This window comes from Bos grunniens, chromosome 8, assembly GCF_055505025.1.
Source record: "Bos grunniens cultivar Pamir isolate PY7600 chromosome 8, Bosgru_T2T1.0, whole genome shotgun sequence".
Taxonomy (NCBI): Eukaryota; Metazoa; Chordata; class Mammalia; order Artiodactyla; family Bovidae; genus Bos; species Bos grunniens.
In genome coordinates, this window is record NC_141172.1 from 23,905,758 (window position 1) to 23,933,717 (window position 27,960).

The 27,960-nt window shown below is 47.0% G+C and overlaps 1 protein-coding gene and 1 long non-coding RNA gene across 9 annotated transcripts in view; one reads left to right on the forward strand and one right to left on the reverse strand.

Moving 5' to 3' along the window:
- The first annotated feature begins 62 nt into the window (after positions 1-62).
- LOC147366850 (uncharacterized) lies at positions 63-27,952 on the forward strand. Of its 2 annotated transcripts, XR_015169496.1 has the most exons (5): positions 63-1,917; positions 13,004-13,049; positions 21,599-21,672; positions 25,649-25,841; positions 27,804-27,952. It is a non-coding gene; the product is annotated as an uncharacterized LOC147366850 (long non-coding RNA). The 2 variants fall into 2 exon arrangements; XR_015169497.1 differs by lacking the exon at positions 21,599-21,672 and having other exon boundaries at positions 67-1,917.
- Positions 15,564-27,960, reverse strand: part of ADAMTSL1 (ADAMTS like 1) — a 1,112,438-nt gene continuing 1,100,041 nt past the window's right edge. For all 7 annotated transcript variants that reach the window (XM_086414961.1, XM_086414960.1, XM_086414965.1 and 4 more), the window contains 3 exons: positions 20,829-20,938; positions 19,827-20,047; positions 15,564-18,183 (listed from right to left, as the gene is read on the reverse strand). In XM_086414961.1, the coding sequence (XP_086271087.1) occupies positions 18,077-18,183; positions 19,827-20,047; positions 20,829-20,938 (438 nt within the window). In that variant the 3' untranslated portion in view covers positions 15,564-18,076. The remainder of the gene's footprint in view (positions 18,184-19,826; positions 20,048-20,828; positions 20,939-27,960) is intronic.

The following is a 27,960-nucleotide window of genomic DNA, read 5'->3' on the forward strand; positions in this document are numbered from 1 at the left end:
CCTGCTGCGACTACCTGTGATTTTATTGTTCAGTGTTTACAAGTGTGCAGGTAAGGACAACTGCTCACGTTTTATTTACTTATTTTAAAGTATTTGTTTGTTTTTGGCTGCATTGGATCTTCACTGCTGCACACAGGCTTTCTCTGGTTGCAGCGAGCAGGCTCTGTCCTCAGTTGCGGTGCTCGGGCTTCTCGTTGCTGCAGTTTCTCTTTTGTGGGGTTTGGCCTCTAGAGTGCAGACTCAGTAGTTGTGGCTCGGGCTCAGCTGCTCTGCAGCATGTGGGATCTTCCCAGATCGGGGATAGAACCTGTGTCCCCTGCACTGGCAGGTGGATCCCTAACTCCTGGACCACCAGGAAAGTCCCACTGCTCATATTTTAAATTTTGTATATTTTATATAGTTTTAAATACCTCCTTTTTTCTTATAGTTCATTTACTTTTAGTTGTTCTGAGTTGAGGTTGGTAACTGTGCTGCCTGGAGATGTCATTTAAGAACATTACTAGGGCCACAAGAAAGGAAAAGACAGTGATCTGAGCTGATGGGGCCTTGATTTCCATCCCAGGATCTCCCATGGCAGCTTCTTGTAATCAGTTCTATGTATTGGGCTCCCATATAAGAGACTGTTGGAAAAAGATTCTTTTACAGTTATGAAAACCCATGCACATGTGTGCGCACACTGCTCGAAGACTCCATAGCATCCTATTCAACAAACTCTGATGATGGAAGACTTCAAACACATTGTCTTCTCTTGAAATACACACACATAATTTATTTCATGCCTTTCTCACTTGTGGGAATGAAGTCGGAGCTTAATCACCTACCACATTCCAGGGTTTCCAAGGCTTTCAGCATGTTATAAAAGAAAAATTATTAGAGACCAGAAATCAAATGCAAACAGAAAAGTATGGCCAAGCAGGGAACCTGCTCCAGGGCAGAATCCAGTATGCTCTGGGCTGAGACTCTGGAGAAGCGAACAGGCGGGGCTTTTACAGTTCAAAGATGGGAAAGATCTATTCTGCTCGAAGAAAGTGGGATCTCAGGGTGAGGCAGATGGGCTGGAGGTGGTGGGGTTAGTTGGTGTGGAGACTCTGGTGGAGTGAGTGTGGCCTGCTGGTTTGTGATATGGTGACTGGGGGCATCTACTGGGATATGCCACTGCCAGTGATGGTGTCTTCCTGCCTGTGCTTTGCTCAGGGCAGCCTCGTGTCAGCAGCCTAGGTGGCCAGGGCACCTCTCATTCCCTCGTTCACCTTACAATGAGGACTGCCTGTGTGGTTAAAGACTCTCGCACATCACTTGGATTTTTTGAAGATCAGCCCCCCCCTTTCCAGTTGGCCTCCCGATTATGATAGAAACATAGCACCAATCTCCAATCTACTGCTTGTTGCATTTTTGCAGGAGTCAATGTCTTTGAAGATGGGCCCCCTTTTTTGGCCTTGGCTCCAAGATCTTAGGCCAGACAGTGGCTAGAAGCTGGGGAAGGCAGGGCCCGTTGTCAGTGATTCTTTCAGCAGGCTCCACTTTTAGCACCATTTGTCCGTCTGCTCTCTGTGGTACCTGCTATTTCAGATCCTGAGCTCCTGCCAGATTCTGCCTGTCAGACCCACTCCTTATCAGCCCCAGCATTCCTGTGGTATTTTTATTCTGGGCTTGTCTGCTCCGCGCTTGTCAGTCATTGTTTTTCAGTCTCTCTCCTGCCTTCTTCCATTTTCTTGAAAACCCTTGGTCACTGATGACCCTCCTCCCATCTTCTTCACTATGGTATTTTATAATTTCATTATTGCTTAAAAGAGTTGAATGGTGTATGTGAGGGGGTATGCTGGAGATGAGCTCCAGTTGGCAGCCACCCTTGCCTGGGCAGAGAGCCCACTGAAGGTGGAGCAAGACTAATGGACTTTCTTGGGGTCTTCTCCACTGGTAAGTGCACCTGGAGGGTGAGTTTTTCCCCTGAAGGGACTGAAAGGTGAACGTGGGCAGTCAGCATAGAATACGTACCAGGTCAGCTATTGTTTGCCGTGAAGAGAGTCCTGGATCTTGGGCCACTACCTTCTAAACCCCAGGCTGTTCCCCAAGGCTGTGCATATGGCTTTGGACAGCATTCTCCCACTCCATCCTCGGCCCCAGCTGCTGTCCTCCTTACCCGTTTCAGACATCACCGGCGGTTTCATGGAGGAGGGTCTGGGGGCTCAGAGAGAGCCTTCTACTGAAGCAGAAACCACAGCCCAGTTCTGACACCAGGGGCATCAGTCCTGGCCAGGGCCTTGCTTGGGGGTGACGAGGGAGCCAGCACTCCCTGCTCTGTCTCCAAATACCTTTTCATTTGTAGTCACACTGCCCTAAAAGTATTTGCAGTAATGTTACCAGAGCAGCTGTCCTCCCCACCCTCTTCCACACTTCTACCTGTAACGCAGAAGGGAAGCAGATTGCTCAAAGGCAATAGGATCAGCACAGCAGACCCTTCCCAGAGGGGTGCTCTCTTTTGGCGATCTGGTCATTTAGGGCTTGAAGATGCACTGAGTGATCCATAATCTCCAAAAGAGCTTTTCAGCTGTGCAGCTGTTGTGAGGAAGTAGCTGGGCTGGTGGGATGTGTACGGGTCCTAATTGAGGATTAAATGGCCCCCTGGCTCCTCAGACCTGCCAGGCCATCACCCAGGCGCACATCTGGTCCTCAGACCTTGAAGCAGAGGACAGAGGCCCTTCTGAGCATATGCGCTGGGGGTGGGGGCCGGCAGAGGCATTTTCTTTGGCCGGACAAGCTCAGAGTTTCCACATGGCTGGCTGAGCAGGTGCTTGTCCGCTCCGCACTTTGAGGGTGCCCTGGGGGAGCCTAGGAGACTGTGAACCTTTCAGAACATGTGCTCTGGATTCTGGAAAAGGCATCAGGGTAGTGCTAAGCTGGGCTCCTCTTTAAGTCCTACTTCTGGGCCACAGGTGCCTGGGTCCCTGCCTCTGGGCCCTAGGGTGTTAATATGAGACGTACTGATGGCTTTTCCTTGTCAGGTCTTGAGGAGTGGCAGCAAACACAGCTTGATGCTAACTGAAAGGATTCAGGAACTTTTCACTCCTGTGGCTGAATCTAAAACACTGATTTTCTTGGGCTTTTGCTGCCCAAACCAGACAGCCTGTCTGTATACCTGTGACCTGCCTACCTCATCAGGACCAAGGTTGTTCTTTCAATGATGGGGTGAAGCTTGGTTTCTTCTATGTGACCCCAATGCATGCATGTTACATCACTTCAATCATGTCCAACTCTGCGACCCCATGGACTGTACCCACCAGGCTCCTCTGTCCATGGGATTCTCCAGGCAAGAACATGGGAGTGGGTCGCCATGCACTCCTCCAGGGATCTTCCCGACTGGGGATCGAACTGCCATCTCTTGCGTCTCCCACATTAGCAGGCAGGTTCTTTACCACTGGTGCCACCTGGGAAGGCATTTCATGTTATAGGAGCAGAAAACAGAGGAGCCTGCAAACACCCTTTAAACAGGCGAGTAGCTGCTTAAGGCAGACAAAATGCCTGTAAAATGACTGCAGTTTGACACATCTATGCCAGTGAATGACTTATAAACTAAGAAATGGAATTTTTTGGGCAATAGGCTCTCTTGGGCTTAAAAAAACAACAAAACTTTTCACTTGAGTTTCTAAGCAGGGCACAGTGCTTACTGTTGACTTGGAGAGACTCAATTCTTGGCTAAGCATTGTAACACCTCTTACACTCAGAGGTCAGTTATTTGGAAACTTCAGCTGTCCAAAACTGAGGCAAGACCTGGAAATAAGCATCTTGTAAGCTGCCAAAGTCATTGACATGCATTTCATGTGTGGAAACTCAGGTACTTTACACAGCGTGCACTCTCAGCATATTGGCCCCTCTCCTCCACTTTAAAAAAAAAAAAAAAAACACACACACACACGGACTTCCAATGAGTTTTTTCCCTGTTTACTAGCCCACAGAAGAGTGAGAAAGACTGCTGCTAGTATGACACATTTAGAACAGAAAGCACAGACAACTAATAGCTTGGCACTGGGACTAGAGGCCAAAAAAAAAAAAAAAAAGACTATTAAAAAATGCAGTATTCAAAAGCATGGCAGCTCATGAATCATCCCAGTATAACACACACACACACACACACACGTATGTGCATACATATTTTATTGAGTCTGGAAAATACACCACAGTTTGTGCATATGACCCCAATTTAGTAAAAAGAAGAAAAAATCATACACATTTTAAAAGTCTGGGTAAATGCATCAACAGTGTTAGAAAAATAAATTCCCATTTGTCTCAGAATAAAAGGGAATGGGGATTTGGAGTATTTTAATATAAGGTTAACCTACAGGTAATGTGTATCAGCCCAATGTCTTTTCTGTGGAATACCAGCCCTGGGATATGGTCTTCAAATATGTTCATTGGACATGTAGATCAGGGAGAGGCTGCCTATTATATCCTCCTGTTGGAGATGCATGATGCGTTTTGATCCTTTGAAGTCTCTGTGAAGCCCTATAAATGGCAACCCACTCCAGTACTCTTGCCTGGAAAATCCTATGGACGGAGAAGCCTGCAGGCTATAGTCCATGGGGTCGCAAAGAGTCGGACACGACTGAGTGACTTCACTTTCACTTTCTTTCACTTTCTATAGTAAAGGCACCTTGTTTAACTTTGTATATTCCAGGCCGTGAATTAGCATTCTTGTAATTACAAGTACTCAAACTAAAAAAGAGTATTTGTTGGTTCAGGCGGTTGAGCGGTCTAGAGCTTTGTCTGTGGCCTTCAGGCATAGCTGGAACCAGGGGCTTGAATGCTGTCATAGGAGCATTCTTTCCCTCTGCATTGCCTTCTCAGGCCCTTTCTACATGCCTTCTCAGGCCCTTTCTACATAGTAGTTTCCAGCAATTGTGAGTTTACAGCATCCTTTTAGCTAAAGTGCTTCTCCTTTCCAGTGGTTCTAGTAAACTTCCCTGAATTGAGTCTCTCTTGCTTGGCTGAGTCTCATGCTGTTCCCTGAACTGATGGCCCTGGCCAGAGAAATGGAAAATACTCATTCTCTGGGCCAGGATCACCCAGACACCCCTGGACTGAGCAGTGTATACACATGTGGGGTCAATCCCATGAAAACTACATGAACTGTAGGAGAGCTGGGGTGAGGGGGCTGCCCCAGAGAAAACTGGGATGTGGTTTCCAGGGAAGCAAGGGATGGATGTTGAGCAGGAAACAACAGTTTCCAACTCTGACAACAGAGTCCTTTTGTTGTGCAAGACCCATTGGAGCATACATGGAGAAACACTGCCAAGAGATCATTGCACTTTTTTTTTCAAAGAAGTTTAGAATGTAGTACAACACACGCTTGCAAACATGTGGTTGGACCTTTTTTTGATGATGCAGAAACCCAGTGGATTCTGCCGGGCCTCGGGGTCAGCTCTGAGTGCTGAAACATCCTGCTGACCAGCCACTGAGGTTGTTTGGCTTCTTGATAAATGGGAGGTTATGGCACAGCCAAGTACAAGGCCCAGGGAACCTGGGAATGTTCACGCATGGGACAGTGGACGTAAGTGCGAACTCCTGTGTCAATTTCCCACAGCACCAGCACACACCACCTCATTTTATCCACACACAGCCCTGCTGTGTTTGTTATTCTCCTGTCCAGGCAGGGAGTTGAGGCTCAGAGAGGTTAAGTAACTTGGCCAATTACTCACAGCCTTGCTCAGGACATTGGAGGAAATGACATTTGTAAAACAAACCTTGTGAACAGCAAAGATGTTTTTGAATGATGCCTTGGATGCAGATGACACCACCCTTATGGCAGAAAGTGAAGGGGAACTAAAAAGCCTCTTGATGAAAGTGAAAGTGGAGAGTGAAAAGGTTGGCTTAAAGCTCAACATTCAGAAAACGAAGATCATGGCATCCGGTCCCATCACTTCATGGGAAATAGATGGGGAAACAGTGGAAACAGTGTCAGACTTTATTTTTCTGGGCTCCAAAATCACTACAGATGGTGACTGCAGCCATGAAATTAAAAGACGCTTACTCCTTGGAAGGAAAGTTATGACCAACCTAGATAGCATATTCAAAAGCAGAGACATTACTTTGCCAACAAAGGTCCGTCTAGTCAAGGCTATGGTTTTTCCTGTGGTCATGTATGGATGTGAGAGTTGGACTGTGAAGAAGGCTGAGTGCCGAAGAATTGATGCTTTTGAACTGTGGTGTTGGAGAAGACTCTTGAGAGTCCCTTGGACTGCAAGGAGATCCAACCAGTCCATTCTGAAGGAGATCAGCCCTGGGATTTCTTTGGAGGGAATGATGCTAAAGCTGAAACTCCAGTACTTTGGCCACCTCATGCGAAGAGCTGACTCATTGGAAAAGACTCTGATGCTGGGGGTGATTGGGGGCAAGAGGAGAAGGGGACGACAGAGGATGAGATGGCTGGATGGCATCACTGACTCGATGGATGTGAGTCTGAGTGAACTCCGGGAGTTGGTGATGGACAGGGAGGCCTGGCGTGCTGTGATTCATGGGGTCGCAAAGAGTTGGACACGACTGAGCGACTGATCTGATCTTGGATTTGGACGAAGGAGGATGCTAGTTAGATAGAAGCAAGAGACGCTGGAGGTTGAGAGAAAAGAACACAATTTGGAATGCTGTATGTAAAAAAAGTTTTTATTTGCCCACACTGTGTAGCGAGTGGGACCTTAGTTCCCTCACCAGAGATCAAATTCATGCTCCCCTGTGTTGGAAGTGAGGAAGCACAGCCGCTGGACTGCCAGGGAGGCCCCTGGAGTGTTCAAGGGGCCATTCAGTTTGCAGGTGTGTGGCCTCTGAAAGAATAAGATGGAAAGAACTATGTCTGTATGAGTGATTCTTCACTGTACCTAGTACTGAGTTAGCATTCAGACTTACGAATTACTTCTGGACACACCCCACACACTCACACACAGATATAAAAATATGGATTAAGTTGTAATAGGACTTCTTTACATGATGCTCACTTGCTTTACAAGTCAAATATATAAAAAGGAATGATTATATCCAGAGATAAAGGTTATTTGCAGAGATTTTTTGTATTTTAAGCTTTCAGTCTAAAATAATCACTTTAGACTCTAGAAAAAGATCCCTTGGGATTTTCCAAGGAAAAATATATTTTCATCTTGTGATCTGCTAACATACGGTCCATCTACTGTGTTGGTTTTGTTATGAGCTCTCAAAGGGAGGCAGCGTCCTGGGCTCTGGTGATGGCTGTACGTCCTACCTCTGCGTGCCTGGCTGCCCCGGGGGTCCATCTGACTTGAGGTTATGACAGTGTTTGTGCAGCCCTTTCCCCAGACTCCTGGGTCAGCTACAGTTCTCACCACCCTCCTGCCCCGGGGGCACCCCCGGGGGACCCATCCAGACAGCCTGTAGGCGTTCTCCAGTTTCCCAGCGAGCTTGCATCCAGTGAGTCCCTGGTCTGGTGGGTGGTCGCTCAGGAACCTTGCCTTCTCCCTCCACACGTCGCGTCATATGTGCCCCCTCTCCCTGGATACGCCTCCCTCTCCCCTCTGCCCCACAACTGCTGTCTTAGCTCCAGCACTAGGAGGGACAGGATGCCCCATCTGTCACAGCATTGGGCACACTTCTCCTTTTCTTGCCATCTGTACATACGTGCATACATAGATTTAGTCATCTCTTCAGAAAATATTTATTAGATGCTTTGGGCTAATCAGTAAACAGAGAAGATGCAGATCCTACCCTTCGTGGGGCTTATTGTCTAGTCGGGGAGAGACAAACAAAAATATACTGTAAAACTAACATGCACTTCCGTGGTGGCTCACTGGTAAAGAATCTACCAGCCAATGTACGTGATGTGGGTTTAACCTCTGGGTTGGGAAGATTCCCTGGAGAAGAAAATGGCAACCCACTCCAGAATTCTTGCCTGGGAAATCCCATGGACATAGGAGTCTGGCAGGCTATAGTCCACGGAGGTTGCAAAAGAGTTGGACACGACTTAGTGACTAAACAACAACAAATATGTATATCTAATAATGTATAATATATAATGTAAATGCAATAATAAACACATGATAAAAAGTATCATGTGTATGGTAACTTAGAAGGTGATAAAGAGCCATGGTAAAAGGAAAAGGTCATCAGGATTAAGAGGACCTGGGAGTTCTGGGAGACCCAGGGTGTCTTGAACGGAGTAGTCAGGGTGGGCCTCACTGAGAAAGGGAGACTTGAGAGTTTCAAAGGAAGGGAGAAGGCTGCTTAGGAATAGCTAGAGCACAGGCCCTGACATGAGCATATTTCAGTCCAGGTGTGTCCAGGGAGTGGTCCCGAGGCCAGGGCCAGGCCGGTGCAGAGACCACCGCCGGGAATCTGGCTTTTACTCCAAGGCGAGCCAATGTTAAACTTGCAACTGGGAAGTGCCCGGATCAGGTTTCTATTAGTTGTCACTGTGGTCACCCTGTCGCATGCTTTGAGGGGCAGCAGTGGGCCAGGGTAACAGCAGGGCTTGGTAGGGGGCTTCTTACCTAGAGAAAGATGCCTGGCTGGTGGAGTTGGGGGCAGTGAGAATAGTGGCCCATCCTGGCATGTTCTGAAGGTAGACCACATGGAGTGGCTGACTGAAGGTAGAGTGAGATGAAGAGGGAATCAAGCATGACTCCAGAACCTTCGATCTGAGTAACTGGAAGGATGGAGCTGCCATCCACTGAGGTCGAGGAGGCTGGGCTGGGATGTCTGAGTGCGGGACCATCATTCATATGGGCAGTGAGGTGTAGGAGGGCCCTTGCAGCCAGGAGGGCCTGGCACTTCCACTCGCCACTGTGGATCCAGTAGCCCAGGGGTGACTGGAGCATCCTAGGGTTTTCTAGAAATGTGTCCTCTTTCTGCCCTCCTTCCTCCCCTACAACTTTTATAGGGATATTGGGTTCTTTCCTGAAGTACAGAAAGAAAGATCTTCTGAGTTCCCAGAAGATCACCAGGATTGGACAGGTAATTATAATTGTGTTGGGTGCTGTGAGGGAGGAGGAGAGGATGGGAGTCAGCTTGGAGAATGGTGATGGCTCCCTGGAGCTTGTGACTATCCTGATGATGTGGGACTCCCCTCACCTTCCCACTTTGCTCCGCTGTCTCCTCTTCCCCAGCCCCTCCAGCCACAGTCACCCAGATCTTGTCTTTCAGGATTTCTTCATCCTTTTATAGGGTTACACAGTGTCATCTTCTCTTGGTTGCAGTCTTCTTTATTTTCACCCATCATCATCTTTTCAGTGAAACAAGAAGCATTTGTGGGTAGCCACTCTATTTAGAAGAGGGGGTATGGTAAATAATCGTCATTTTATTTTTTTTCAGCCACAAGTCCAAACTTGGCCCTGAAATAAGTGGATGTGTGTGACGAGGGAAGAGAAGGGGGGCAGAGGGGGGAGAGATGCTTTGTGATCACAGGGTTTCCTACCTTTGGCCCTGATTTTGTGTCTCTGTGGCCTGACAAAGGACTGAGAGCCTCAGCTTTCTACCTTGGCTGTAAGGCAGTGGGGGAAAGTACTGTAAAATTAGGAAATCTTTAAGAAGCAAACATCTTAAAGCCTCCATATTTTCCCTGCCCTGGGTGCCAAGACAACTCACAAGTGAAGAGTAAGTGGTGGTGGCTGCGGTGGTTGGCATTCCATGGCTCATGGAAGATGAGAAGGGGAAGGAAGATGGAACATGGAGTCTCCAGGGAGCTGAGGTTAGTCACGCAGAGATGAGGCTGGGCTGCTGCAGGGTGCCTCGGGGCATTTCACTGAGTCTGTTCCTTATCCTGACAACAGTAGGAAGGTGTAGAAGGCTTTAGAACAGAGGACTGGTGTAACCCAAATCGTCTTTTGAGATTTCTTGGTGAATGAATTTAAGCCATTTGGCTGACCAATAATTTCTAGTTTATCTTGGGAAAATAGGAGCTCCATCAGGAAAGGCTAGAGGGCTTCCCTAGTGGCTCAGTGGTAAAGAATCCACCTGCCAATGCAGGAGACACGGGTTCGATCCCTGATTTGGGAAGATGCCACATGCCGCGGAGCACCACAACTGTTGAGCCTGTGCTCTAGAGCCTGGGAGCTGCAGCTACTGAGCCCATGTGTCCTAGAGCCAGTTCTCCGCAACAAGAGAAGCCACTGCAACGAGAAGCTCGAGCACCGCAACTAGAGAAAAGCCCGTGAAGTAACAAAGACCCAGCACCGCTAAAAATAAAATTATTAAAAAAAAAAAAAAAGGCTGGAGCTCTCAGTTTTCACTTACACCGCCTCATTCCTTAAGGTGGTATGTTTCAGTGGAAACCATCTCACACCAAATTCTGATATTAGGCTTGTGTGTTAGTCTCTCAGTTGTGTCTGACTCTGTGACCCCATGGACTGTAGCCCGCCTGGCTCCTCTGTCCATGGGATTTCCCAGGCAAGAATACTGGAGTGGGTAGCCACTCCCTTTTCCAGGGGATCTTCCTGACCCAGGAGTTGAACCCAGGTCTCTTGAATTGCAGGCGGATTCTTTACCATCTGAGCCACCAGGGAAGCATATCAGGTACGAGCATAAAGTGCCCACAAGCTTGCCCAGTGCTCTGTGAACTTGAATAAGTCCTATTGTTCCAGCCCTAGGCACTCTGACAGTTATTCCAAGGTGGATGTTCTTATGATAAAATCAGCCCAAACCTTCTCTGGTTAGATCAAGCAAGAGTTGGGGGGTAGACTTGGAGCTCCAGGCTGTTGGGTTTACTGGATACTTAGACTGTTTATAAGGGCTGTGGTGCTTGTGTGCCCTTTCCAATCTGCCAATACAACTAATTCACTGATGTGTAATTAATGAACTTTGGGTAATTAACAGACCCTCTGGTGCAGATGAAGATAACAATATTTGAAATGCTTGCAGGAGAGTAGATTTATGATTAGACAATTAAACATGAGCTAGCTGGCCCTAGGGTGTGGTTTAAGTCTCTTCCGCAGACAGCCATCAGTTTATGTTGATGTGTTTGCAGGCAATATTACATTAGTTCTGGCTGCTATATGGGTAGTGAATTGGAGGAGACAGAACAAATGTAAGGAGTCCAGTCAGGATACCTTTGCAAAAGCCCCAGTGGGAGAGAGTCAGGAATAAAAGCAACCCCTGCCTGCTGACTGTGGAAAGAACCAAATGAAGAAGAAAACTGGGCTGGAGAATTCCCCAAATGTGGAGAAGCAGGATGCACTGGCATCTGTGGTGGGATGTATCTGCTTTCCTGGTTGGACTCTGAGCTCCTTTGGGCTCATGACAGGGAGGAGGCTTTCACCCCTGTGTTTTCAGGGCTTGGCCTGGGCCTGGCACAGAGCTGGTACAGATAGAGTTGGTCAGACTCTGAGGGAGAGGAAAGGTATGTAATGGGAAAAGAGATGAGGGAGACGGAGATGAGATGAGATGAGACGGACGACTGCCTGGCGGGGCCAGCAGAGTGAGGCCCACTAGGCCTGGATGGACAGCTCGATGGTTTTCCATCCCAGCTGGGCCAGGAACTTCACCGTGCAGAAGGGTCCAGGTCGAGGGGCTGTGCTCTCAGCTGGTGGTCTTGCCTGTTTTCGTGCCGGTAGGGAGGGCCAGTGTAGGCAAAGAAAGGCAGCTCAGGAGTGACTGGCCCACGAGCCTGGCACCTGCTTTGTGTCTGGCACGGTGATGTGCTGAGCTCCAGCTGTGGGGCCAGGCCACCTGGATGACTGACGACCAACTTCACCATCCTTCACCATCCTTCGCCTGACCTCAGCTAAGTCATCTCCTGGCCCTTTCATTGTTATTTGAAAAATGGTGGTGGGGATTGAGGGAAGAAAACCAAGCTCATGACTTACTTCGCCTCCCTGCCTTGACCATTCAGGCTTTCATAGAGTTGCTCACCTGGCAACTAAGTTGTTCACAGCTTGTCTACTCTCCTTTGTGGGGTTTGGAGCGAGGTCAGCCCTGGCCATCACAGAGGCCTGGAGGAGGGCTGTTTATGTCATCTTGGAGAGGCGGGCAGGTTTCCCAGGCATGCTTTCTGGTCTGGACGCTGACCGTGCGATCTCTCAGGCCCTCCTCAACGTTGTGCTTAAGCAAACATTATTTATGTTCGGCAGGAGAACCATTCCCCACTGTCAGCTTTCTCTTCACTTACATAAAAACTACACATTTGATTTCTGTTTATACATATATAAACCACATCTGTAGGAGCAGCCTGGGAAATGGTTGGTTGAAGATGGATTTTGCCTTTGGAAAACGCAGAGGTGAGTGACATCTGTATATTGTGTTATCAGAAGCGTGACACACGTGGTTGATGGGGACCAGGTGCTTCACAGAATCCATCTGATTGAAGCTGTAAACTTCTCGCTGATGGAGGAGGTGGTGGCTCAGTTCTTAGCAGAGGCTTGGTTACAAATACCTGCCTTCCAGTTTTTAGGGTGGCAACAAACAGTTGAAAACCTTGGGGTGCTATGAGGAAGAAGCTAAGGTTTGGCTCATCGGCTCACACAAATGTGACCTGTGAAAGCATCTTCAGGTGGACAGGAGGGATATGTGAGGGGCAGACAACAATTTTAGATTAACCTTAGAGGGTTGGTAGAACTCATTGGGTATTCAACTGTTCACTATTTACTTCAAGGCTTGCATCAACACCGATGTTTTCCATTGGCAGTATAGGACATGGATACGTAACCTTCCCTGATTTCACTCACATTTAATGCATTCTGACTCTGAATCTTGAAGTCCTTAAATCATAGCTCATTCATGGAACAAAATGAGCATAGACAGAAAACACCAAGGGAGTCACCTTGCTTTGTTTCCTCATTTATTCTTCTGTGGTTATTTTGCCAAACAGATCAAGCTTTTCATTGGCTTATTTCTCCAAAGCTTCATCCTTCTCTCTACCTCAGTCTTCCCTTACCCTTTGTAGATGAATTTGCCTATTTGGGGGAGTCTCACAGATAGGTTATTGAGGTCTGTCTTGTCTCATTTTAGCTGAGAAGCATTACTAAAATTGGATTATTTCCTTTGATCTCATTTGTAGGATGAAGTGAGAGGATACCACCATGCTGTCTATGGCCCTCAACTTGGTAAGATATCCTTAATTTTAGTTTTTACAACTTGTATATTTGTTCATAAATGACTGTCTCTCCATTTTTTTTAAACCGAAGGAAATGGCAATTATGTGCACATTTGAGTATTTTGAATTGAGACTAGGTTGTCCATTGGGATTATAAAATCGTATCTGTCTTGGGAAGTTTTTCTGGAAGTTTGTCAGTATTTTGGTGAATCATTGAGTTGCTACATGGAGGGATCAAATTTTCTTTCATGATATAGAGCTTGGTTCCCTAATACCTCTCTTGTTTACACTATTGTCTGGTATTGAACTTTGAAGGAATGGCTGATGTCTTTCTCAGTTGAAAATGAAAACATAGGCGAGAGTCTTTGAAAGCTGACAGTGGGAAGTAATGTGAAATAAACCTTCTGCCAGCCCTGCCCTTCATCTCCACATCTCTCTAAGGTAGCTTGGATGATGTTAATAGCAGTTAACATTCAATGAATGTGTCAGTGATAGGCTAGGCACTCTTTTGTTTCCTCAACAGGAATTAACCTGTTCCTTACAACAACCTGTCACGTGAGGTATCTTCTCTTTAAAGGTGAGGAAGCTGGGATGCAAGAGAGTGCTGATGATTGTTGATCATTCTGGTCTTGATGGGTCCACAGATTTTCTGAGCTCATGCTGTCAAAGATGGAAACTTCTGAGGCCAAGCAGGGGACCCTTGCATGAGGAGTTACAATCCCAGGACTGGGTCGTGGTTAAGATTCTAAACTTTTACACTGTGGTTGGTGGCATCTCGGTCAGGATCTCTTTTTTCCCCCCTGCTGAGCTTTGTGATTTTGGCAGGAAAGTTTTCCATACATTCTGTCTGAGCCCTCCCCACTCTTTGAGCCGTCTTAGGTTTTCCCTCTGGCGACTCTCCTTCCCGCCCGCTCCATGGGCGTCTCTGGGGGACATTTGGTTTGGTTGCTGGTATGTGATATTTATTGTGCTAGCACTGGTCTTCTCTTTAAAGCGAAACCCACGACTCCTTAGAAAATAATTGGAATTTCAAAAAGAGCTTGCTGGCATACATTTATGCTGCAGAACAGATTGGCACATGCTGGGTTGAGTGGCTGAAACAGGCTGGAGCTGGGCTTTCAGGCTGGGGTCCCCTGGAGTGTCTCTCACAAAGGTCCCTGTGTGGGCATCGTCTGGGCCTGGGGACATGCTGCCCTTTCACCAGAGCCTGTTTATAGAGAACTCTACAAGCAGGCTTTTGTTTTCTTTTGCACTTTCTCTAGTAGCTTTATTAAAATGCTTTAAAAAGAGGGGGAGCTGGGAGCCCTCGAATGCCAGGAGCATTGGTTTTAGAGGATGCAAAGGCAACGTCTCTATTAACACCATTGGCTTCTGCCAACCTCCAGGCAGCAGGAGAGAATGATGCCCGCACCAGGGTGGCCACGTGTGTTGGCTCTCGCGCAGAGGAGCTGGGGCTGGCCTCATGGGGAAGGGCAGGGCTCTGGCTAAAAACCAAACTGCTCAGGTTTGAATCCTGGGTGACCTTGGGCTTCTCTGGGCCTCTGTCTACCCATAAGTCAGTGGAGATAATCATAGGGTTCATGTGAGGATTGAAATGTGGTAGTGATCTTTAGATGGGGGCCCTGATGAGGGTGTACACCCAGGATTTCGGCATGTAGTCACTATGCACTGTGCACGCCCCTGGGGGCAGGAAGCCTGACCCGGAGTGAGGCTCCTGCTCCTGAGTCTGCATACACCCCAGAGACGCCTGTGCTTGCTCTTCTTCCTGAAGGTGCTGCGGCTCCCGTCTTCCCTCTGCAGGCATACCATGCTTTATTGTGCTTTGCTCTGTTGTGGTTTGCAGATACTCTGTTTTAGGAATTGAAGGTCTGTGGCAAGCCCACCCTGAGCAGGCCTCTTGGCACCAGTTTTCAAACATTTGCTCACTTTGTGTCTTTGTGTTACATTTTGGTAGTTCTCACACTGTTTCAGAATTTTCATCATTGTTACAGTGCTCTGTGATCAGGGATCTTTGTTCCTACTATGACTCGTTGAAGGCTCACCTGATCTTTAGCATTTTCTAGCAAAAAGGGATTTATCATTAAGGTTGTGTACATTGTTTTTAAAGATATAATGCTATTATAACACTTCATAGACTACAGGATAGCATAAATACAACTTTTATATGCACTGGGAAACCAAAAACTTCATGTGAATTCCTTTTTTTGTGTGTGATATTTGCTTTATTGCAGTGGTCTGGAACAAAATCCTAAATCTCTCTGAGGTATACCTATCCACAGGGCTGTAAATGAGCTGATTGTGAAGGGCAGCACTCGTCTCAATTTGTGGATATTTAGCTCCTCTGGGTTCACTTACAGGACTAATTCTTCCAGGCACGGGCCCCCCAGCTTTCTAGGCAAAGCCGAAAACTGCAATTCTTCCATTTTGGCTAAACTCACAGTAGTGGCTGGGAACCAGCCTCACCCCCTCCCCTCCTGCCCACAAGATAGGAAGGCTGAGCTTAATAGAGACTCGGACGACAAGATTTAAATAAATAAGCTGTATTATCTGTACAAAAAAAAATATATAAATACAGTTTTGTGTTTTAGAGGAGGAGATGCCTCCTCCCACATTCTTCAGCAGCCCTAATGACCTTGTGGTGCTGCTGAGTCACGATTCACAGAACAGACAGTAAATGTACATTCATCTCATGCAAGGAGGATGCTGTTTCCCACCCCACACCTCGGTCCTCTGGGCTTGCTCTGAAGGCCGTCTTCACCTGCTACAGCCTGACACGTGGCCAGGCTAGAGGACCTCCGCTGCTCAGGAAGTGTAAATACTGGCCACCGGGTTTCCAGAGCTGTTGAACTAGAAAGAACCAACCGCATTAGTACCAGTATGGAATCTGTCTTCCGCATTCCGTGCATGACTGTTGTGTCACAAACGAATCCCCTCTTATTGCCCCATCATCCCGTGCCGACTATTACAATGTATTCTGTACACAGTGGGTGGATCCAGAGTTAAACATCAGCTTCTTCTAAAAATAGGAACAATACAATAATCGCCACTGAGTTTACAGGAACACAGCTGCAGGAAGTTAATAAAAAGTCCCCCAAATATTTTATTTTTTTTTTCTGGAAGACAATGTACAATTATTAATATTGCACTTTTTTATACAAGAAATCCTAATAAATATTCACAAAAGATATACAGACATAGAAGACATTCTCTTTTATTTTAAATAAAAATTACACTGATTTTTAGTAACATGATTTCTCAGAGCCCATTATTATGGTGAGGAAACCACCTTAACTGTCCACAGCTCACCTGGGGAGGACACAAGCATAATGTCTTCCCCCGACCCCAACTTTTGTTTCCAGGCTGGCTGGAAAACACAGCCCTGATGTCAGTGGTGGCCTCTGAGGTGAGTGGCATTTTGCGAGTCTGTATATGTGGCGCGGGGCAGTCTGTGTGAGGGGTGAGTGACTCTGGCCACCCTGCTCTGCTCTAGCTGCTACTAAATGGTGGCCATTGTGGTGGGGGGCAGACCAAAACCACTCGCCCCAAACCACTCTGCTGAACGAGCAATTTGCCAAAATGTCCCAGATTTTCAGTTTTGCCACTTGACTTGCTACTGCAGCCTCTCTACCATAGCTCATGGCATGACTAGGGTGTGGGGTGCGTATGCTGCTTTGCCCACACCGAATTAGCAAAACCGAGGTATATTAATTCTGGTAGAGTATATCATATTTCACTGTATGGAGGGTATGGCTGAAAAGCCTTCAAGGACCTTCTGGGCAGCTTTAGTTACTCCTCGGCTTTGCTGCTGTGCCCCTTGGCCCCACCCACACCTCTTGTCTGAATACAGGGGCAGCTGTCATGGGGCTGTGGTCCCACCCATTACCTGGTCAGCTCTGGAAGGAAGTGGTTGCTCTGACCTAATGGATGCTCTAACAAGTTGATTAATGGCTTGGTTTTTGACAAGTTGACCCTAGTCCCTGGCCCTTCAGTGACGCATTAAAAACCTTATAGGTAGGAAACCCAGTCTGTTCATGATCAAAACACCTTGGCCTGTGTCAGCAGTTAGTTCCGGGCTGGGGGACTCTTGATTTAGAGACGCCAGGGGTGGCATGACTGCACAGCTAGGCCCTGCTGTCTCACCAGCTTTGCCCTGGGGGTGTGGTCAGAAAGTTCAGTGAGCCTCCTCGGGGACTCCTCTCCACCCTAGAGAGGGCATGGCTCCTGCATGCAGCCTGGGCCCAAGGGCAGAAGAGCTCTGAGCCCCATAGCCTCCCCTGACCCCGCAGAGGTCCACCAGGCATGTGGGCTTGGGGTTCAGAACCTCACCAGCTGCCTGCTTATTCCCTGCTGTCCCCTTCCCTCAGGAGCACACACCGCTCTCTTTGTGCTTCTGTCCCTGCCCTCCCTACTTCATTTTCTGCATCACCGTGCACTTCAGCTACTTGGATTGGCTTCCCTTCACCCCCTACAGTGTTTTGAGTTCTTGTTGCTCTGACCCCTCGCCACCACCCCGAAGAGCTGAGTTCTGGGCTGGGTCTTTAGCATGGCTGGTGTTGCCCCTCCCTGGTCTTGACCATCCCTGGCCAGGAGAGACACCTTGGTTGTCCAGAGTCAACACCAATGCTTTACAAACTCTCAGGCGCCTACCCTTCTGCCCCTCTCTCTCGTCTGCTGTTGGCTCTGGCTCCCTGCTGTCCTGAGGGCTACGCTGGCCTCTTCCTGGGTCTCTCTGGGACCCAGGTTGGGAGGGAGCCAGCTGGCCAGGGGGCTCTGCTGGCTGGCCCGTTCTGCTCTGCAGCCTCCTCAGACCTCCATCCTTGTCCTGTCCCCTCATTCTGTCCTCCAGCCAACTGAGAGCAGACATGCTGGGGGCATCACATCTGGGGAGGGGGCAAGGAAGGAGGTCGAAGAGGGTTGTGTGTATAGGGGTGGGGAGGGGCAAATAAATAAATAAAATGAAGAAAGCTTAAGTTCTGTCCAAGGTGGTTGCATAAGTCCTCTGTGCGGCCAGGGTAGTGTTCTCGCCTCGCCCTGTCTTCATGCTTTGGCACAGGTTCCACAGCAGCGAGATTGGAACTGGTTGAGTTGGCAGAGTTTCAGCTGTTTCACCTTCTCACAGTACCTGGTGGTGTCTCTGCATTCCGCTGGGAAAGGGGACAGAAAGGAGATGTGAAACACAGACTCGTCATATCCGTGGCCACCAGGTGCCTTCTGGGGACAGACTCTTGTGCTAGAAGGGCCACCGCTGTCCAGCACCTCTGAACTGGCCTTGCTCTGGCGGAACTTGGCCATCTGCTCCCCAGGCTGCAGCTGGGCGCCGAATGCTGGGGCTCTGGGCCTTTCTGACGGCCCCCTTCCTTCCTGAGGGTGGTAGGGACTGCCTCACCTCCTAGGCAAGGTGCCCTTTTCCCATGGCATTTGGGTACCTGAAGCTCTTCCTCCTCGAGATGGTTCCCGGAAGGACTAAGTTCTGCTCCACTTCGGGGTGGGGGGGGGCGTGCAGGTGAGGCCTGCCTGTGGTGGCCTCATCCCCTGAACTGTGACTCTTCCCTTCCCTGTGAAGCTTTGGTTGCTGTACTCTCCCGCCAGCCTCTCTACTCTTTACCTACACTGGCGTCCTAGTTCAGTACCGGCACAGGCTACATGGTTCTTCAGTACTGACGTGGACTGGGGCTGCACACATCAGTGGTTAACGCAGTAGGTCTCAACTATTTTCATGGAAAACAGTGGTCCTGAGTGTGGGAGCTGGCAAAGATGGGTCAGGCAATACCTGCTTGTGTAGAAGCAGCAGCGGGACTGTCTGTCTAGAGGATATCTCTTCAGCATGGGGAATCTGAGACTCAGTGAGGCCCTGACTGAGGAGAAACTGCACAGCAAGACTTCAAATTTTCCTATTCTTTGCCTCATGCTTTGTCTCTGTCCCTGGGAGGAAGCATCTCCAATGTATTTTGGGTCCAAAGGAAGAAAAAATAGGTCCCCACCCAACTGGGATACAAATGTGGTGCTGGGCCGAGGAGGAGGTTCTAGACTTGAGGGAAGGAATGAGTATCAGACCCTGGGTATGGCCCCTGCATACCCAGGGCGGGGAAGAAGGGCGCGGTCATCAGGTCCTTGTTCTGTGGGCAGCAGACCGCAAGGGCTGCAGTGTCGGCTGAGTGGGAGCAGCTCTGTTTGCTACTCAGGTATAAACAGTGCTTGCTCCCCAAGAGCCACTGTTTAGCTGTCCTCTCTGAGTGTGTGTGTGTGTGTGTGTGTGTTAGTCACTCAGTCGTGTCCAACTCTTTGTGACCCCATGGACTATAACCTGCCAGACCCCAGGCTCCTCTGTCCATGGAACTTTCCAGGCAACAAGACTGGATGGGTTGTCGTCTGCTTCTTCAGGGGATCTTTCTGACCCAGGGATGGAACCTGGGTCTCCTGCACTGCAGGCAGACTCTTTACTGTCTAAGCCACCAGGGGAGTACCGCGGCCAAACTACTGTAGGTGAACCGGAGGATGATTTCATCCAGCACTTAGCCAAATGCACCTGGCTCTCTCAGGGGCCAGTATGGAGCCCTTGGGCCACACCCAGCCATTCTCTGTGGCCTAGACACATGTATACACATCCTTGCACACATCTTTGTTTGCCTGCGTGCACCCCTCTGAAAATACCTGACTCCGGCCCTGGCTCAGGATCCCTGGGAAGGTGGGACTACGGCCCTGTGTTCAGGCTCCGTCCCTGGGACTGCCCGCTGCACCCGAAGCCTGGTGGGGAGTTTGCAGACGGCTCTGTGGGGTTGGAACATACTGTTTTCGCAGGGGGTGATGTTGCAGCGCTGCCAGTTGGCTGGCCGAGGTCCCCAGGAGCACAGGTGGTCGGGCACTGCCTTGTTGGTGCGGGCGTGCACGCACTCCACGCGCCGGGACTGGAAACCGTAGTTGCCGCAGGTCGCCGTGCACAGGGTCCACAGGCTGACCCTCCAGTGCACGTTGCAGGCTTCTGACCAGCAGTTCTGGGTGCTCACGGGCCTGTGCCAGGGGAGTGGGAGTGGCAGGGTTAGGGTCTGCGCCTCTGGGGGCCGGATCAGGGGAGACAGCTGTGAACACATGGCTGTAAATCCGAGACTGTCAGGCGTCTATCAAGAACTCCCAGTGCTGCCAGCCCTGGGTTCTGATCTCTTTTCCTGAACAGCTGCAGGGTCTCAGAAGACTCCTTCCTCTAACTGGGCCTCTGTCTGCTCATCTCTACAGCGTCTCTGTCACTGCATGATCTGAGAATGAGCTCCACCAGGTTGGGGGCCGGCAGAGTTGTACTCAGGGCCTGGGACCTTAGGGGCGGGGGTGATGAGCCCTCACCCCCAGGGAAGGAAGGAGGAGAAGGGCTGGGGGCTGGGTAGGAATGGTAGGCGGAGACCTGGAGACAAGGGGCTCAGTGTAACTTCTAAAGGGAAGTGGACAAGAGGGAGAGGCTGGTGGAGCCCTTGGGCTCTGGTGCCCCCTTTGTGGACCTGACCTCCTGTCCACCCTGGGGCCAGAGCCAGTCTCTTGTGCCAGCTATTCTCCTCGGAAGAACAGCACCCTCTGTGCTCTCATCTCCGAACAAGGAAAGCCCAGCCTGGCCCATTCAATAAGCATGAGGCCACCCCGAGCTGTCTCCCTTTAGGAGTCCAGTGGTCTGGAGAGGGTGGAGGTAAAAGGGAAGAGTGTCTGACCGCTGTGGGAGGTTGGAGGAGACACGTCCACTCACCGTCGTCTTTCTGCGCTGTTGACACAAGGGCTGGGGAAGGGGTGGTCTGTGGCTTTCTCTTACCTTGGAAGGGCGCTGCACTGCTCTGATGATAAGGTGATGCCATCCAGCGTCTGGCAGAAGACTTGTCTGTGCTGCACAGCAAGGCGAGGCCCGATGCAAGGCCCATTGCACTGGGAAGCAGAAAAAGGTGACATACGTGTTAGCCAGCCATGGGACAGGCTGCCATGCCCAGGCTGCGTGGGGCAAGAGACCCCTGTGCAGGGGCTTGTTCGAGGTGGTCAGATCACTGATTTTGCCTCTCTCTAGGCCAATTTAAAGGTTATCCATCACATTTCCTTTTCCTAGTGCCACAGTGGGATGGTTAGCTCTGCTGAATTCTGTGAGCATTCTCGCACTGTTGTTGCTGTTTAGTTGCTAAGTCACGTCTGCCTCTTTTGTGACCCCACAGACTGTAGCCCACCAAGATCCTCTGTCCATTGGATTTCCCAAGCCAGAATTCTGGATTGGGTTGCCATTTCCTCCTCCAGGGAATCTTCCCAACCTAGGGACTGAACCTTTGTCTCCTGCATTGGCAGATGGATTCTTTACCACTGAGCAGATGGCTAATGGTGGTGTGGAGGTGGTCAGAGATGTCAGCTGCCTCCCAGGAGAACCATGTGCAAGCTGACTTGACACAGTGTGCTAGGGGTGTGGCGGTAAACTTGAGAGCTGAAGACCTCTAGACAAGATCCCCTTCCCTCCTCCAGTCCAGAGGGTGATCTGGTTTATTCTTGCTGAATTCATTAAAGTAATGATCATTTCTTTCCTTTCTCTGGTTTCATTTCCTCCAGGATAAACCAAAGGTGGCTGAACAAGATGGAGATGGTTAAGCTTTTCCCAGGGTTGGCAGAGCCAGCCTATCATGGTAAATATTCCCACCAACAGTGATGTCTGTACAATGAGAAAGCAGCAGGCCCTTAGCCAACATCTGCTATTTGAATAGGGTAAGGGGACAGATACCCCTTGGCTCTTAACTTGAAAGTATCTGGACTCCTAGGGATTCACAGGGAAGCTGTTAACCCTTAAAATTACAAGCGGAAATCCTGTTTTATTTTAAATTTTATTTTTCCTTTTTAGTCTTTGACCTCCTCACCTGTTATTTCCACACTCCACACCCTGCCTCTGGCAACCACCAATCTGTTCTCATCTGTGAGCTTTTTTTAAAAAACTATATGCCACATATAAGAGCGATCATATGGTATTTATCTTTCTGTGTGTGCGTGCGCCATCATGTAATTTTTGTGACTGCATGGACTGTAGCCCACCAGGCTCCTCTGTCCATGGGATCTTCCAGGCAAGAATACAAGAGTGGGGTGCCATTTCCTACTCCAATCTTTCTCTGTGTAACTTAGTTAACTTAGCATGCCCTTGAGGTCCATCCATATTGTTGCAAATGGCAAAATTTTAGTCTTTTTTATAGCTGAATAAAATTCCATTGTGTGTGTGTGTACACACACACACACACATATATATACACACACACACTACGTTGTCTTTATCCATTCAGCCAACAATGGATGTGTAGGTTGTTTCTATATGTTGGCTGTTGTAAATTATGCTGCAGTAAAACATGAAGGTGGAGATACATTTTCAACTTAGCATTTTCATTTTCTTTAGGTAAATACCCAGGAGTGGAATTGCCGAATCACATGGTAGTTTGAATCTTTTGAGGAATCTTGATATTGTTGTTCATAGTGGCTGCCCCAGTCTACATTATCACCAACAGTGTAGGAGCCTCCCTTTTTCCCACATCCTCACCAACACTTGTTACTTCTTGGCTTTTCAATAATAACCATTTTGACAGGTATGAAGCTGTATCTCAGTGTGTTTCTGATTAGTATTTCTCTGATAATTGATGTTGAGCACCTTTTAATGTACCTTTTGGCCATGTGTATGTCTTTGAAAAAGTATATATTCAAATCTTCTGCTTATTTAAAATGGAAAAAAAATTTGCTATTGAATTATATCAGTTCTTTATATATTTTGGATATTAAACCTTATTGGATATATGATGTGCAACCATTTTCTCATTTAGTAGCTACCTTCTCATTTCATCGATATTTCCTTTCAAGTATGATGTAGTTTCACTTTTGCTTTTGTTACTTTTGATTTTGGTGTCAGATTTTAAAAAATCAACACCAACACTGATGTCAAGAACCGTACCACCTATGTTTTCTTCTAGGAACTTTATGGTTTCAGGCCTTACATTCAAGTCTTTGCTCCATTTTTAGTTAATTTTTGTACATGGTGTAAGGTAGTGGTCCAGTTTTCCAAACTACATTTATCGCAGAGGCTGTCCTTTCCCCATTGGATGTTCTTGGCTCTGTTGTTGTAAATTAATTGGCCATATATTTGTGGAACTAGTTCTGATTGCTTTGCCTTCATTTTACTTAGAACCCCGTGGGTTTCCTGACCTGGATGTCTGTTTCTTTCCCCAGGTTTAGAAATTTTTCAGTATTATATCTTAAAACAGGGTTTCTGCTCCTTTTTTTCTGGGACCTATATAATGCTGCAAGCCCTTTAATCTAGCTTAACTTACTTTCTTTCCTTCTCTGATTGGATGAGTTCTACTGCCCTGACTTCACGTTTACTGATCCTTTCTTCGCTTCGTCTAGTCTGCATTAGAGGTGTAGTTAATGTGTTCTTCAGCTCTGTGACTTCTGTTTGGTACCTTCTTGTATTTTCTATCGTTGTGTTGAATTCCTCATCTGTTCCCACACCTTTTCATTCCCCCATGCTGAACTTCTAAAAGCTCTCGGGTGACGCCAGTATCATTGGCCCATGAACCTCATGTTAAACAGTAACAAGGCTACGGCGTTACAAAAAGAACAGGGAACTGCTTGATCTCAAAAATCTTGTTAGTAATTTTGCATTGGTGATATTGTTTGGATTGGCTTCAAACCATAGATTCCCACCAAACCTCCATATTCCTCTCCTGTAAGAATGAAAATGGTAAGTTTTTGACAAGAAAATTCTTTTGAAATAGTGTCACGCAAAGATCTATTCCTTCATTTTCCTATCTCTTTGAAGTCTGTGAAAACCATGCTGGTTTTAGTCGAAGTAGAACTAAGACCACCTTCTCAGTTCTAACAACCTGGCTTCATGTATAATTCAACTTTACTCTTTTTATCCAACACATTTATGAGGCACCTGTCGTGGGTAGGGAATGTGTTCCATAAAAGCATGTGTGAAGGAATGATGGCAAAAACAGCCCTGGAATGTTTACAGGAGAATTATATGAGAGGTAGAAGTATATACGTGGCTGTAAAACACGTGCCACATCATGAGAAGTACTGTGCGCTGGCTGAGGAGTTTGGGTTTCCTATGAATGCTGCTTTGTTGGGGGGGGGGAAGGGAGGCACCTAAAATGGTTTTAAGTGGGAGTGTCATGATCGGAGTTACTCTTTAAAAAGATCATTCTGTCAGCAGTGTAGTAATTGAGTTGAAAATTCTGGAGAGAAATCTAGGTAACGAATTGTGCTGAGCAAAATGAAGGCAATGGAAATGGAGAGGTGATTCTATGGAAGTATGATTCACATGGCTTCAGTGGTGCCTTGACTCTCAGGAGTAACAGGGAGCCAGCTGTCTCAGGTTTAAGGACTGAAAAACTAGGTAAGCATTTGTTTTGAAGATGTTTGTGACATATGCAAATATGTATGTTCATTAAGCAGGGGGGTATATAGATCTGTGACTGAAAAGTTGAGCTGCGCTGAACACGATCCATTTGAAAGTCGTCAGTACACGAGTGGTGGCTAGGAGTCACAAGCAGTATAACCCAAGGGGAGGGAAAGCATGAGATGGAGACAAGGCTTAGGCAGAACCTCAAGGGACACTAATTAAACTGCGGGAAGAGGAGAAAGAGAGAAAATGTATTCACAGAGACCAATAAAGGAGTTTCCAGAAAGGAAAGGGGGTCAGTGGTATCAAAATCAAAATGCATCAAAAAGAACAAAGAAGTGGCCAGGATCCAGGGGAACTTATAGGCTGCACTGGTGATCCTGGAAAGGGCTGTTTCAATGTGGCAGTTGGCACTGAAGTCAAACCAGCAATGAACAGAGATACAAACGAGAGAGGAGGAAATAGGGCTCTTAGACGCACTCCTTCAAGAATTCCTGATTGTGAGGATGTCAGCAAAATGGCAGGGTAGGTAGCTCTAAGTCCTTATTTGCACACAAACATCAAAAAGCTGCCAGAAACTGGCTAAACTAATCTTACAGGAATTCTGAAAAAGTTAAAGGCCTACAGCAACTTAGAAATACCCAATAAAGAAAAATCCGTCTTCAAAACACTAGGAAAAATTGTAGAGTTTTGAGAGAACACCCAGTGAAATCAGTGAAGGTGTGCATGCTGCTGTTGCTGCTAAGTCGTGTCAGTCGTGTCCGACTCTGTGTGACCCCATAGACGGCAGCCCACCAGGCTCCCCCGTCCCTGGGATTCTCCAGGCAAGAACACTGGAGTGGGTTGCCATTTCCTTCTCCAATGCATGAAAGTGAAAGCGAAGTCGCTCAGTTGTGTCTGACTCTTAGTGGCCCCATGGACTGTAGCCTACCAGGCTCCTCCGTCCATGGGATTTCCCAGGCAAGAGTACTGGAATGGGGTGCCATTGCCTTCTCCAGAAGGTGTGCATAGGCACAGAGAAAGTGTATTCAAAGACTGGGAAGGATGTCTGTTTTTTCTAGTGCCCAAACCCCAGCAAGGCAGTTTTGGTCTAGACGTAGTAGCAGCAGCCCATTTTTCTTCCACCATCTGTAGGGAGCAGAGAAGATCCTATTTGCAGTGTGCAGTGTTCTAACCTATCAGAGGGCTACCTGAAGGACTGGTCTCTGTCTCTTCTAACTCAGGTGTCAAGTGCCATCCCCTACGTGTGAAAGTTGCAAGGGGACTATGGACACTTGGGGCAAGAGATCACAGATGGAGACATGCAACAGACTACCTAAGACCCTGAGGACAACCTGAGGTGAGACCAACTTGGAAATTAAGACGTTCAAGAGCAGCTGTATAAAGAGGAATTATGAAAGTCAGAAGCAGGCCCAGGTAAGACATGCTCAGAAAAGACCTCAGAAGACCTTAAGGTTTCATCTCAGGCTGATCCCTAGGTTCAGAGAACACCCAGCTAATCAGTGAAGGTATACACAGGCACAGAGAAAGTGTATTCAAAGACTGGGAGGGATGTCTGTTTTTCTCAATGCCCAGTTTCCTGTAATAAGTCATAAGCACATCAAAGAAATAGGAAATCATGGCCCATTCAAGGAAGAAAGTAAAGTGGCAGAGCCAGCCCTAAAGAAACACAGCATCACATGTATTAAAGACTTCTTTAACACAGCTGTCACAAACATGTTCAGAGATCTAAAGCAAAAAATGAATAAAGAAAGGAAATCAGAAAAATGTTATGTGAACAAAATGATATTGACAAAGTCAGAAATTATAAAAATAGATATGGAGCCAAAAAATACTTATCTGAATTGAAAATTTCACGAGAAGAGTTCTACAGCAGGTTTGAGGAGACTGAAAAAGCGATTAGCAAGCCTGAAAACAGTTCAATTGATGTTATTGAGTCTTAGGAGCTCAAAGAAAGAAAATGAAGAAAATGGGACCAACATACGGATTTTATCTCTATGAATCCTAGGAGGAGAGAGGAAGAGGCAGGGAAGTCATTTGAAGGAATAATTGCTGAAAAATCCCCAAATTTGATGAAAACTACAGACCTGAGACATTATAATCAAATTGTCTTACAAAGAATTTTGAAATTGACAAGATAGACTCATCAGGTATAAGAGATCCTCTCAACAAGCTTAGCAGATGATTTCTCAGCAGAAACCCTACAGGCTGAAGGTAATAGAGTTATATCTTTAAAGTGCTGGGAAAAAAAAAAAAACAAAAAAAACCAAACAACTATGTACTTAGAATTCTATATCCAGTGCAACTGTCATTCAAAAATGAGGGTAAACGTAAGATTTTTCCCAAATAAGATCAGCGGGAGTTCATTAACCACTATACTTGACAGTAAGATACATGAGAGACCCTTAGGTTAAAATGAAAAGATGTGAGACAGTAACTCTAAACCATATGACATGGCCAGAAAATATAAATACATGTTGAAATATAAAAATTGGTATTATACTTTTGTTGTGTACACTTTTTATTTTCTGTAGGATTTAAATGACAAAATGCATTAAAAATGATTATAAATCTGTTAGTTGATATACAGTGTATAAAGATGTAACCCTTATATTATTAACATAAAGGGGAAAAAGGTTCTATAGGAATAGTTTGTGTGTGCTTGAAGTTGCTATAAATCAAAATTAGACTGTTATAACTTTAGAATGTTATATGTAAGTCCAAGAGCAACCACAAATTAAATATTTGTAGACTGTATTCCAACAACAACAACAAAAAAGGAATAAAAAACATCACCTAAACACAAAAAAAGGCAGTAATGAAAGTAATGAGCAGGAGAAGCTGTAAGACACCTAAAACAAATAACAGTGGCAAGAGTAAGTTCCTCCTTATCAGTAATTATTTTAAATGGAGAAAAAAACCTCTCCAATCAAAAGGCACAGATTGGCAATCTATCTACAAGTGACTCACTTTTTAATATAATTTTAAAAATTACAGTGTTGTGCTTCTGGTATATAGCAAAACGATTCATATATGTGTTGTATATATATCTTTCATATTTTCATCATAGGTCGTTACAAGATATTGAATATAGCTCCCTGTACTGTACTATAGGTCCTTCTTGTTTATCTATTTTTAAAATTAATTAAAATTTTTATTTATATTGGATATGAGCTTCCCTGGTGGCTCAGATGGTAAAGAATCTGCCTGCAATGTAGGAGACCCAGGTTCAATCCCTGGAGAAAGGAGTGACTACCCACTCGAGTATTCTTGCCTGGAGAATTCCACGGACAGAGAAACCTGGTGGGCTACAGTCCATGGTCTCAAAGAGTCGGACACGACTGAGTGACTAACACTTTCATTTTCATTCATTTTCAGAAGGAGAAGAGAGAGGAAAGGATTACAAATATATTTGGTGAAATTATGGCTGAAAACTTCCTGAAATTGAAGAAATTCCCACACAAAATGAACCCAAAGAGATCCACATCAAGACACATGATTTCAAGCAATAAAACAAGAGAGATGGACTTGGAGG